The sequence below is a fragment of the Nansenia antarctica genome (assembly GCF_963989245.1).
Source record: "Nansenia antarctica genome assembly, chromosome: 16".
NCBI lineage: Eukaryota > Metazoa > Chordata > Actinopteri > Argentiniformes > Microstomatidae > Nansenia > Nansenia antarctica.
Window position 1 is genome coordinate 27465602 of NC_137686.1, and position 12578 is coordinate 27478179.

At 47.2% G+C, this 12578-nt stretch overlaps 1 protein-coding gene across 1 annotated transcript; it reads left to right on the forward strand.

Moving 5' to 3' along the window:
* The first annotated feature begins 8957 nt into the window (after positions 1-8957).
* LOC308172248 (apolipoprotein E-like) lies at positions 8958-12150 on the forward strand. Its single transcript, XM_080547154.1, has 4 exons — positions 8958-9066; positions 9184-9237; positions 9785-9923; positions 10591-12150. The coding sequence occupies exons 2-4, from the start codon at positions 9198-9200 to the stop codon at positions 10826-10828; spliced, it is 417 nt and encodes a 138-aa protein (XP_080403280.1). The 5' UTR covers positions 8958-9066; positions 9184-9197; the 3' UTR covers positions 10829-12150.
* Positions 12151-12578: the final 428 nt, after the last annotated feature.

Genomic DNA, 12578 nt, shown 5'->3' on the forward strand with positions numbered 1-12578 from the left:
AAGATTTGCAGAAGTAGGTACATGAAAGTACATATTACATACAAGGTCAACTAACAGGATAAAAACCCAAGAAAGCCACTGGCTTATTTCAATTGGGGTCCTTGATTCTCAATTCATCGTTGGAGTGAGCGAGCGAGTGAGTGAGTGTGTGTGTGAAAGAAACAGACACGCATACAGGGACAGATAGACAAACACACACACAGGGACGGATGCACACACACAAACAGACAGACACACAGAGGGAGAAAGAGAGAATGGAGAATGGAGTGAGCGAGTGAGTGAGTGAGTGAGTGCGTGAAAGAAAGCAAGCATATTAAAAAGTATGTGCGTGTGTTGTTTGTGAGAGAGAGAATGAGTGAACAAGTGTGTGTGTGAGAGAGAGATAGTGAAAGAGAGAGAGAGAGAGAGAGAGAGAGAGAGAGAGAGAGAAATAGGTCGTACTGTTCCATCTCAGCTACATTCTCCTCCACTACATCAGCAGCCCGATTGAGGGACATGACCACTACGTCACTACCGGCACTGCCCACCACCTCCACCTGGGGGCAGAAGAGAGCACAACACTGCAGTTACCATCTTCATGTATCAGTTCATTATCCCCTCATTTCTATGGCATTGGTCTTAGTTATCCTGTTACCACTACTGTAAACACCCATTACTCTGCACATAGAAAGGCAGCGATATATCTGTGTTACCTTAGGCTTACTGTATGAAATCTGCACATCAAGTGGAGAATAGTTCTGTGTTCCCACATGTATGTCGGAGCTCACCTCCACCCTAGTGGTGGCCTGGAGTCCTGCAGGGTCAGAGGCCTTCACCAGTACAGCAGTCTTCTCTCCCGCCAGCGCTGCGGCTGACACCACATACACCTGACCTGAGGAACGCTCCACCTCAAAGTACTGGCTGGGCTCCACCAGGGTGTACTGCAGCTGCCCGCTCTGCCCACGGTCGGGGTCTGAGGCCTGGGGAGGGAGAGGGGGAGGGAAGAGGGTAGGGAGGGAGGGAGGGAGGGAGTTTTATAAAGAAGAGTGGTGCCAATAGAGCACTGGCTCAGAATATAGCTCTGGTTAATGTAAGCGTTGTGTAACTGACAGGCTTACAGGTTTGTGTTTTCTCATCAGATTAACTTCAGAACCAATCACAACTTACCAGTTAGCTACCACACATATTTATTACCAACACTTAGCTACTACACATATTTACCAACAGTTCGTGAGCTTAGAATTATAAGGTTCTATCTCCGTCTAGGGTAGTTCAGAGATATTGAGCGTCAAAGTTTTTACATTCCATTATGTTTTGTGAGATGGAACCTTTGTATTTTATGAATTACTCACTCAAAAATGTCAACAGTTTAAAAATAACTCCACACAGGCATTAATAAACACCTAATGGATCAGATTATGTCAAAAACAACATTTTGACAAAAATGGAGATGGAACCTTATAATTCTAACGTCACGAGTTAGCTACCACACATATTTACCAGTTAGCTACCACACATATTCACCAGTTAGCTACCACACATATTTACCAACAGTTAGCTACCACATATAGGCCTACATTCTTCTTCTTTTTATGACGTCAAGTATGTTATGGTACATGTGGGAATATGGTACATGTGGGAAAACTAGGGTTAGGTGCTAGGGTGTTAGGGTTAGGTGCTAGGGGTAGGGTCAGGGTTAGACATGCCAGCATGTACCAAGTCGGCGTTTTATGCTGCCATGTCCCTGGATATGCCGACATAAAGCGTTTTCCCACATGTACCGTAACACCTGCAATGTCTGGTTCCTCTATATAAGCTACAACATGATGTTTTAAACCTAGCATGAGAGTGCATCTTTGTAGCTGTGAGGGCTAATATAGTAAAATTGTTGCTTTGGGGTAAATTGTGGCACCTGGCCAAGGGGCAAGTTGAACCAAGTGTGTTTGATACCATTCCATGCATTACAATGAGCCCGTCCTCCGATTTCTACCTCCACCAGCCTCCCATGCCAACTCTGCCTTACCACTGCTGATGCAGGTGTGAACAGTTAGGTGTCTTACCTGGACTTGGACCACAGGGTATTTGTACGGAGCGGTGCTGAAGATCTTGGCCTGGTACGTCTCAATGCTGAACACTGGGGCCTCGTTCACATCCGACACTCTCACCCATACCTGTGTGTGTGTGTGTGTGTGTGTGTGTGTGTGTGTGTGAGAGAGAGATTCATTAATTATTTCAATCTATTGCTCCAAAGTTCATAGATTATAGGTCATCAGTTCAGGACATAATTCCTGTGGAACACAGAATGTTCAGAATGACAGAATCATGACGGGTCGTACCAATGTGACAGCGGAGGTAGGGGGGGTCCTGTTGTCCACTGCCTCCACCTCTAGGATGTACCAATCCAGGGTCTCCATGTCCAGCGTCTCTCTGGAGGTCAGGGTTCCCCGGGCGTCCAGGGAGAACAGGTCTGTGTGTGTGTTCAGGACGTACGTGATCTCGTACAGGGGGTCTCCTGACGTGGCCTTGACCACACCCACCTCTGTCCCTATTGGCTCGTTCTCCGGAATGCTGAAGTTGTAGGAGCCTTCGAAGGCCACAGCCTTTACAAGTCTGACAGTCTTCAGGGAGAACAAGACTCGGGCTGGATGCGCACACACACACACACACGCACGCACACACACACACACACAGACACATAGACATAGACACACACAGACAGGGACACACAGACACAGACACACACACACAGACAGGGACAGGGACAGACACACACACACACACACAGACAGGGACGGACACACACACACACACACACACACAGACAGGGACAGACACACACACACAGACAGGGACAGACACAGACACAGACACACACAGACAGACACACACACACACAGGGACAGACACACACACAGGGACAGATATACACACAGACAGACAGACAGACGGACAAACACACACACACGGACAGATACACACACACACACAGGCAGACAGACACACACACACACACACACAAGGACAGACACACAGACAGACAGAGACACACACACACACACACACAGAGACAGAGAGAGAGAGATATTAGATGGCTTAGCTTCTCGCATCAACTTGTCTGAGTAATATAAAACCATTACACACACACGCACTGCATACACACACACACTGTATCAACACACACATACACACACACGGGGAGCGAGAAAGAGAGATTTAGCACACACACACACACACACAGCTGACTAGTGACCCCTGACCCGTGGAGTGCAAAGAAGGCTTTCCGTGATCCCTGGCCATGGCGGTGAGGGTGAGGGCCGTATCCATGGCGATGGAGGAGAGGTCAGACGCCAGGGTCACCACGCCCGTCCCCGCGTCCAGGGTGAGCAGGGCCGTCCCCACAGAGGTCCGTCCCGGGACCTCCACCTCGTACCCCCCCCGGGGGAGGCTGGGGGTGTGGTCGTTCACATCCTCCACGGCGACCATCACCACGGCGACGGCCGTCTTCAGGCTGTCGTCTGTCTGTGCCGCCTGGGAGGAAGTGGAAGACCATGAGTCATGACAACTTCCTGTCAGCATTTCTAAGTATTTTTTTTCTGAGTGGGGTGGGGGGCAGTCATTTTTATTGGACATATAACCCTCTCCCCCCCTCCCCTTCCCATGTGTCCCCAGCACTACCTTAATTAGGCCCCCTATACTTTCTTTTATTTATTTTGTTTCTTTTTTATTATTATTACTACTCGATCTTTTCAGTTTGTAAAGCGTCTTTGAGTGTCTAGAAAAGCCCTATATAAGTCTAATGTATTATTATTATTATTATTATTATATAATGTGAAGACAGACAGGAAAGTAAGGAGAAGAAGGGAGAGAGGGCATGTCAGCAGGGCATTGGCCGGAGTCGAACCCATGCCGACATGGGCATAATTTGTGCACTGTAGATAGATGGTGCTAGACCACTGGACCACCCCAGGCCATGGTGCTAGACCACTGGACCACCCCAGGCCATGGTGCTAGACCACTGGACCACCCCAGGCCATGGTGCTAGACCACTGGACCACCCCAGGCCATGGTGCTAGACCACTGGACCACCCCAGGCCATGGTGCTAGACCACTGGACCACCCCAGGCCATGGTGCTAGACCACTGGACCACCCCAGGCCATGGTGCTAGACCACTGGACCACCCCAGGCCATGGTGCTAGACCACTGGACCACCCCAGGCCATGGTGCTAGACCACTGGACCACCCCAGGCCATGGTGCTAGACCACTGGACCATTTCTAACACCCGTACCGAGTAGCAAAACGGTCACCAGCTCTCTTTGTACCAATGTTGAACCATCTATACTGGTACAAGACATTTACCAACAGACATTTCTGAAACACTTTTAACTTTTGTGAACTTATGTACACTTGAACTTTGATCAATTGTATAGCAACTTGAGTGAAAATCAAGATATTAATTGATGGGTGATTGACAAAATGGCTGATGTTTTAACAACAATGTAGTTAATAGTCTGGAAGATTACCTTTATATTCACAGTGACCACGTCTATCTCCTCTCTGTCCAGTGTGGTTACCACGGAGATGACTCCAGTGTTGTGGTCCATGTTGAAGTTCCTCAGGTACTTGCTTGGAGACACTGTGATGACATCACACAAACAACCACAGTGTCAACACCATGGCTTCACATCAACAGAATGACACAGACCTGCCTCAGACCTTCCACAACTCAATAACACTCACAGTGTTGACTTCCAGAGAACCCTATTCATCAGGCTGATGGGAGTTGTAGTCCAAGCCTGTGAGAAAAGCCTTGGCTAGATTACCTGAGCTGATGCTGTAGACTACAGCCACGTTGATACCAGTGTCTCCATCTTGTGCCTTGATGGCCTCAGGAAGAACGTTGGTGAGCGGCCCTGTCTGGAGAGGAGGAGGGATTTAAAATAATAATAATAATATAATATATATACATAATAATAATAATAATAATAATAATAATAATAATAATAACCTTCAGAATTAACATTTGATGTTTATATTAAATTGCTTACAATGTTTGTGGAAGATCTATGTGTTTGTTTTGTGTTTTTCTGGGGGACAGGGACAGGGACAGACACACACCGCCACCCCCCCTCCCCCTTCTTCGGGGGACTAATTACTTCTTTTTATTTCCGCTGATTTCGTAAGCAGTTTGACAGCAGTTTGACAACAGTTTGACATCAGGGGTGGGGGTGGGTGTGTGTGAGTGACATCTATTGTCTTGTAACATGCGTGTGACACTCACCTGGTCTTCTCGTATAGAGGCCTGGTATTGGCTGTGGCTGAAGTAGGGGTTCATGTCTTTCTCTCCTGTTGTGGGAGGAAAGGATGGAAAGATGGGCTGAAGATTATGATAGATACTGTATGAATGATTGGAAAATATGTAGGACACTGTATGATCCTCACTGGTTATACAGTACACAGGCCTAACACATGTAGATTTAGTAAGTAATCGTGGTCTGAAGGCTGTGCCCTGACCCGCTGGGGTCCAGGGACGTGACTGGGCTGTTTTCAGGAAAAACCGCCGGCCCGTCCATAAATCTGTGCCCTGTTGCCAACTTCCCTGGTCATAAACGCAGCAGGCCGTTCTGAAGTCATCATTGATAAGACTGACTAGGAGCCATAATAAAGTTGATTAATTAACCACGGTCAGGTTAAGGAAACGTAATCATGTAACTTTCTTCGTACTAAAGAAACTGAAAAATACAATTGTTGTCGCAAAATTCAAAGGTAAACAAATGATATAGACTGGCTGATAATAAAATGGACTGCACTTACAGTATATAGCGCCTTTTTCCAAAGCGCTTTACAACGGCCTGTCATTCACACGTTCACACACACATTCTCACACCAATGGCGGCCAAGCTACCATGCAAGGCACCGGCCGGCCCGCTCACTGGGAGCAATTTGGGGTTCAGTGTCTTGCCCAAGGACACTTCGACATGTGGCCAGCCGGGGCTCGAACCGCCGATCTGCCGACCTTGCGATCATTAGACGGTGGCTCTACCTCCTGACGTTTGATAGACATGTTCCCTTCCTGATCGTTCCACACTGACTTTGTGATCAAAGTGTACCCCCCCCCCCCACAGCCCCACAGCCCCACAGCACTCACCTACGGGGGCTCCTCTGACGCCACAGACACACAGAGACCCTGAGAGCAGTAACATCCATATGAAACGTCTGGTCTCCATATTAGCATGTCAGTTCTCTCCTCTCCCCTGCTACAGTACAGTACCGTCCTCACACACTCACACACTCTCACACTCTCACACTCACACACACACACACACACACACACACACACACTCACACACTCACACACAGCACCTGACTGGATCAAAGGTTACAATATCAACTGCTCCCTACATATCCAGTACAAACGATCTTTATGGCAGACTTTACCAGGAGTTCAAAGGTTATTGACAATGTTCTCTGTGTCTCTGTTATTGCCAATTCCCTTTGAATATTTGTTATCGTCCCTCCCCTTGAACCCCTGGTGGTGATTTGATGAAATATCTTTCTATAACACAAGACAGCAGCAGTAGATAAGATAACACGCTCCAACAGCCCAGACTGACCAAGGACATGGTGATTAATCATCAAATCAAATCAAATTTTATTTGTATAGCGCATTTCTTACAAGATGCAACTCAATGCGCTTCACACAATGAAAATGTTCAGTCAATCAGTCAATCAATCAATCAATACTGACAGAGCCGCGAGCAGGCAAAAGTAAAAAACCTGTATACTATGTAGCCAGGAAAAATTCCCTTGCAGCCCTCTACCAATAGAGCGACTACTAGCCAGTTTGCTTACCAGTACCCAGCGGTCCCCCAGGGGAGGCCAGGACCACCGGCACAAAGCAAGCAAGCAAGGGCAAAAACCTGTACACCATGTATCCAGGATACAATTAATGGCGTTAATATCTGATAGTATTAATATCTGATCATCTGTATCTAACAAAGCTACTTATTAATGAAACAAACTCTTAATTAGTTTTAGTCTCTATAGCAACTAATTAGCACATTAGCATTATCACTCAGGTTCTATACCCTAGACCAGTGGTTCTCAAACCTCACCTCGGGGACCCCCAGCCTCTCCTCGGGGACCCCCAGCCTCTCCTCTGGGACCACCAGCCGCTCCACATATTTGATCTGTTCCACCACCAGCACACCTGATTCAGCTAATCAAGTACAAATCATAATTGCTTTACTTGGTTAGTTGAATCAGGTGTGGTGGTGGTGGAACAGATCAAATATGTAGAGAGGCTGGGGGTCCCCGAGGAGAGGCTGGGGGTCCCCGAGGAGAGGTTTGAGAACCACTGCCCTAGACCTAAGAGATGGTCCACTGAGATGGAATAAACATTCATTTATTATTTCAGGTGAGAGCAGACCATCTCTTCTTCTATTGACTTCATCAGGTCGACGCCCCACCAATGTTATTCATTCCTTCTATGTTGTCCTCACGACAGCATCACTGTCACTACAGAACTGCAGCTATCCAACTAGCTAAACTCTTGGTGCAAAAGGATGACTTGAGACGTAGTAACTTTACTTGTTGTTTACTGTGTTTCTTTCACCATCTTACAGGCAGAGTGAAAACTGTAACAAGACAGAAAGTGAAACAATTAGCCTACTACTGTTTGTTGGCAGCATCCTTTTCCTAATGTAACTAATGTACAAAAAGGATCTTTTTTACTAGAAACAAATCAAATGCCTTTTTTATGTAAATATGCTCTTAACACTTACATTAACATTAAGTATAACTATGAAAGTATCAACTTTCGACATTGCCTCTGTGGCGTGTACGTACAGCGTGGATAGAATGAATAGCTTCAACTGGTTTCCTTAGCAACAACAAACTAACAGGAAGTGAGCTTTAGGAACTGGCGCAACAAACGCTTTTCAAAAATAAAAGTCCCTCCAACATTATGCCTTGAAGGCAACACACCTTCCATGCATCACAATGAGCCCGTCCTCCGATTTCTACCTCCACCAGCCTTCCCTGACACACGGCTGACAGTCTGCATCTTACAAAGTTATTTATTAGTGAACCAAAATTGGATTTCTTCTCCCTGTTCATTCTCGCTTCTACACTGTTATATCACTGTGCAGGCAACCCCAGCATAATACTGTCTATCTATGGTGTGTATGTCAGTGAAGATGAAGAAGTGGATGTTTGGACATGTTTTTTTATCAGTACAGCCCTAGTCTTCATCAGGTGGAGTTGATATACAGTATTTTATGTGTGTGTGTGTGTGTGTGTGTGTCTGTGTGTGTGTGTGTGTGTGTGTGTCTGTGTGTGTGTGTGTGTCTGTGTGTGTGTGTGTGTGTGTGTGTGTGTGTGTCTGTGTGTGTGTCTGTGTCTGTGTGTGTGTGTGTCTGTGTGTGTGTGTGTGTGTGTGTCTGTGTCTGTGTGTGTGTCTGTGTCTGTGTCTGTGTGTGTGTGTGTGTCTGTGTGTGTGTCTGTGTGTGTGTGTGTGTCTGTGTGTGTGTGTGTCTGTGTGTGTGTCTGTGTCTGTGTGTGTGTCTGTGTGTGTGTGTCTGTGTGTGTGTGTGTCTGTGTGTGTGTGTGTCTGTGTGTGTGTGTGTGTGTGTGTGTCTGTGTGTGTGTGTCTGTGTGTGTGTGTGTGTGTGTCTGTCTGTGTGTGTGTGTGTCTGTGTGTGTGTGTCTGTGTGTGTGTGTCTGTGTGTGTCTGTGTGTGTGTGTGTCTGTGTGTGTGTGTGTCTGTGTCTGTGTGTGTGTGTGTGTCTGTGTGTGTGTCTGTGTGTGTGTGTCTGTGTCTGTGTGTGTGTGTGTGTGTCTGTGTCTGTCTGTGTGTGTCTGTGTCTGTGTCTGTCTGTGTGTGTGTCTGTGTCTGTGTGTGTGTGTGTGTGTGTGTGTGTGTGTGTGTGTGCGTCTGTGTGTCAACATGGCAGTGGCACCTGGACTTTGTCTCTCAACAACTCTTACCTCATTACAGTAGATACACTGCATGGCTGGTAGACACACACACACACACACACACACACACACACACACACAGAAAACACTCATACACTGGGAATAACAGGTGAGAGTAACTCTGCACTTTAAAACACACAATTGAGGCGATATCAGTTGAATAATGTTTGATCTTTTGAAATTTGAAGTGGAGGCTAACTGACGCTAACGCTTTTCTGTTTTTCAGTGACAAGCTCCAGCATGAAGGTGTTCGTGGTGCTAGCTGTCGCTGTCCTCTCTGGTGAGTAGCGTAGCGTCTAATGCTAACACTGCAATGGCTTCTGTCCTGTTGTGTCTTATCTTCTCAGACCAGAGCTACTGTCCAGAAAAGAGTAATAATCCTGATTACGTTATTGTATTCGGAACTATTCTGATATTATCAGATTCTCTCTCCCCTGTCTCTCCTTTCTTTCTCCTCTCCTCTCTTTCTCCTCTCTTTCTCACCCCTCTCCCCTCACTCCTTTCTCTCCTTTCTCTCCCCTCTTTCCCCTCTCTCCTCTCTCTCTCCTCTCTCTCCTCTCTCTCCTCTCCCCTCTCTCTCCTCTCCCCTCTATCTCTCCTCTCTCTCCCCTCTCTCCCTTCTCTCCCTCCTCTCTCTCCTCTCTCTCCTCTCTCTCTCCTCTCTCCTCTCTCTCTCCTCTCTCTCTCTCTCCTCTCTATTATAAATCTCATGCATAGTTTAGCACGTTGAAAGTGTGTGTTAAGGGTTAGGCCATGCCTGTGAACAGTGAACCGACATACCCCGACATACATAACAACGGCCTCTGTTGCCCCCTGCCCCCCAACAGGTTGCCATGCCGACCTCTTCTACGCCGATGAGCCCTGGCCCCAGTTAGAGCAGCTGACAGATGCATTCTGGGACTACGTCGCCAAGGCAACGACAACCGCTGAGATGATCAGGAGGTCCCAGCTCGGACAGGAAGTCAAGTGAGTCGTGTGTGGCGTGTGTGACCAGGGACGGAATGACAGGTTGGGACTGTTGTTGACTATTGAAACTAGTGACCTGACTTGACCTCTCTCTCCTCTCTGTCTCTCTCCCTCTCTCCTCTCTCTCTCTCTCTCTCTTCTCTCCTCCTTCTCTCTCCTCTCTCTCTCCTCTCTCTCTCTCTCTCTCCCCCCCTCTCTCTCTCTCTCTCTCTCTCCTCTCTCTCCCCTCTCCCCTCTCTCCCCTCTCTCTCCCCTCTCTCTCATCTCTCTCTCCCCCCTCTCTCTCCCTCTCTCCTCTCTCTCCCCTCTCTCTCCTCTCTCTCTCCTCTCTCTCCTCTCTCTCTCTCCCCCCTCTCTCTCTCTCTCTTCTCTCTCCTCTCTCTCCCCTCTCCCCTCTCTCTCCTCTCTCTCCTCTCTCTCTCCCTCTCTCCCCTCTCTCTCCCCTCTCTCTCATCTCTCTCTCCTCCCTCTCTCTCCCTCTCTCTCCTCTCTCTCCTCTCTCTCTCCCCCTCTCTCCCCTCTCTCCCCCCCTCTCTCTCTGTCTTCTCTCCTCCCTCTCCTCTCCCCCCCTTCTCTCTCTCTCTCTCCCCCCTCTCTCTCTCCCTCTCCTCTCCCCCCCCTTCTCTCTCTCTCTCCCCCCCCTCTCTCCTCTCTCTCTCTCCTGCAGTTACCGTATCACAGAGAGCGCCGACGTGGCCAGCCAGTACGCAGCCTCTCTGCAGCAGCAGCTTCCTCCCCTGGCTCAGGAGCTGGTGGCCAAGATTACCCAGGAGGCCGAGGGGCTGATGGAGCGTCTGGGCCAGGACCTGATCAGCGTCCAGAGGAGGAAGAGGAGGGGGGAGCCGCCCTACGCAGGGCGGTGTCTCTATCCACGGTTCCTCTGTAGCACGGCTCCTAACGAGTGATTTTGAAAGAGGAGAGGAGGAGAGTCAGTTGTTGTTAGTTTACCAGGGCTGCGTCTGATCAGCACTCATGGTGATGCCTCCTCCTGTCAGTCTATCAGTCTGTCTCTCTCCTCTCTCTCCTCTCTCTCCTCTCTCTCTCTCCTCTCTCTATCTGTCCTCTCTCCTCTCCTCTCTCTCCTCTCTCTCCTCTCCTCTCTCTCTCTCTCTCCTCTCTCTCTCCTCTCTCTGTCTGTCTCTCTCCTCTCTCTCTCCTCTCCTCTCTCTCCTCTCTTCTCTCTCTCTCTCTCCTCTCTCTCCTCTCTCTATCTGCTCTCTCTCCTCTCCTCTCTCCTCTCTCTCCTCTCTCTATCTGTCTCTCTCCTCTCTCTCTCTCCTCTCTCTCCTCTCTCTATCTGTCTCTCTCCTCTCTCTCTCTCTCTCTCTCTCTCTCTCCTCTCTCTCTCCTTTGATTTTGTTCATAGACAGTGAGACACAGAGAGTGTGTGAGAGAGAGATTAGAGAGAGAGATGGAGAGAGGGTTAGGGTTAGGCCTGCCTCCATGCCCACTGCTGGATGGGTGTTGTGACTGTGGGGTGTGACAGGGTGTGCGATTGAGTCTCCAGACCGTCAACAACACACAGGACCGCTGGTGTGCTTAAAATCAGTGATTTCGTGACGTTAGAATTATACGGTTCTATCTCCATTTTTGGTCAAAATTGAGGTTTTTTTACATAATCTGATCCATTAGGTGTTTATTAATGCCTGTGTGGTGTTATTTTTTTTAAATGTTTACATTTTTTGTTAGTAATTAATAAAATACAAAGGTTCCATCTCACAAAACATAATGGAATGTAAAAACTTTGACGCTCAATATCTCTGAACTACCCTAAACGGGGATAGAACCTGATAATTCTAAGCTCACGATTTGGTGTGTGGTTTCTTTCTCAAAGACAATTCCATGTGCTTATTGTGGTAACTTAACTTGTGATAATACATGTAATGCCCTCCAGGATTCAGGTTAACCTTTTAATGAAGAACTTAACAATAACAATAAATGTCCAGCTCACATAACACTTGTCAATCTCATTTCATTTGCCAGTCAATTCTGGTGCCAAAATACTAAAAACATGTAACTAAATGCCAACACTTATGATGGTACCTTACTGGTGTGGGGTGGTACTTCAGGAAAGTATTAAACAGGTATTATTCCTTGTTTGTATGAAATAACATCACTTACTTTGGCTACGTTCTGATTTGAAGTGATTATGAAGTACCACTAAATGACCACTAGATGGCAGACAACAGGCAGATATTGCTGCTATGAGATCACCAGAACCTTCAGATGTGGTTTGATTGATTGATTGAAAACTTTATTAGAAGATTTGCAGAAGTAGGTACATGAAAGTACATATTACATACAAGGTCAAACTAAGAGGATAAAAACCCAAGAAAGCCACTGGCTTATTTCAATTGGGGTCCTTGATTCTCAATTCATCGTTACATGTAAGACAGACAAAAAAAAAATAGTACTATCTACAAGATAATACAGACAAATAACTATTACTATCTACAAGATAAACATACATCCATCATGGGAAGACAATACAACAAAACATAAGGTATGTACAGCGGGTAGGACAGGTGGGGACATACACCACAGGTGGGGGCGGGGGACAAAACACAAAGTATGTACAGTGGGTAGTTCGGGTCTTTTAATCTGATTTTTGATTTAGAGGGTCCAGTTACGGATTGCAGCCTCCTGTAAATGTTT

Bases quoted from the DNA above. Each gene is read 5' to 3' on its own strand.
- LOC308172248 (XM_080547154.1), top strand. From the start codon at position 9,198: ATGAAGGTGTTCGTGGTGCTAGCTGTCGCTGTCCTCTCTG. The intron at 9,238-9,784 runs GTGAGTAGCGTA...GCCCCCCAACAG, and splicing joins AGCTGTCGCTGTCCTCTCTG to GTTGCCATGCCGACCTCTTC. The intron at 9,924-10,590 runs GTGAGTCGTGTG...TCTCTCCTGCAG, and splicing joins CAGCTCGGACAGGAAGTCAA to TTACCGTATCACAGAGAGCG.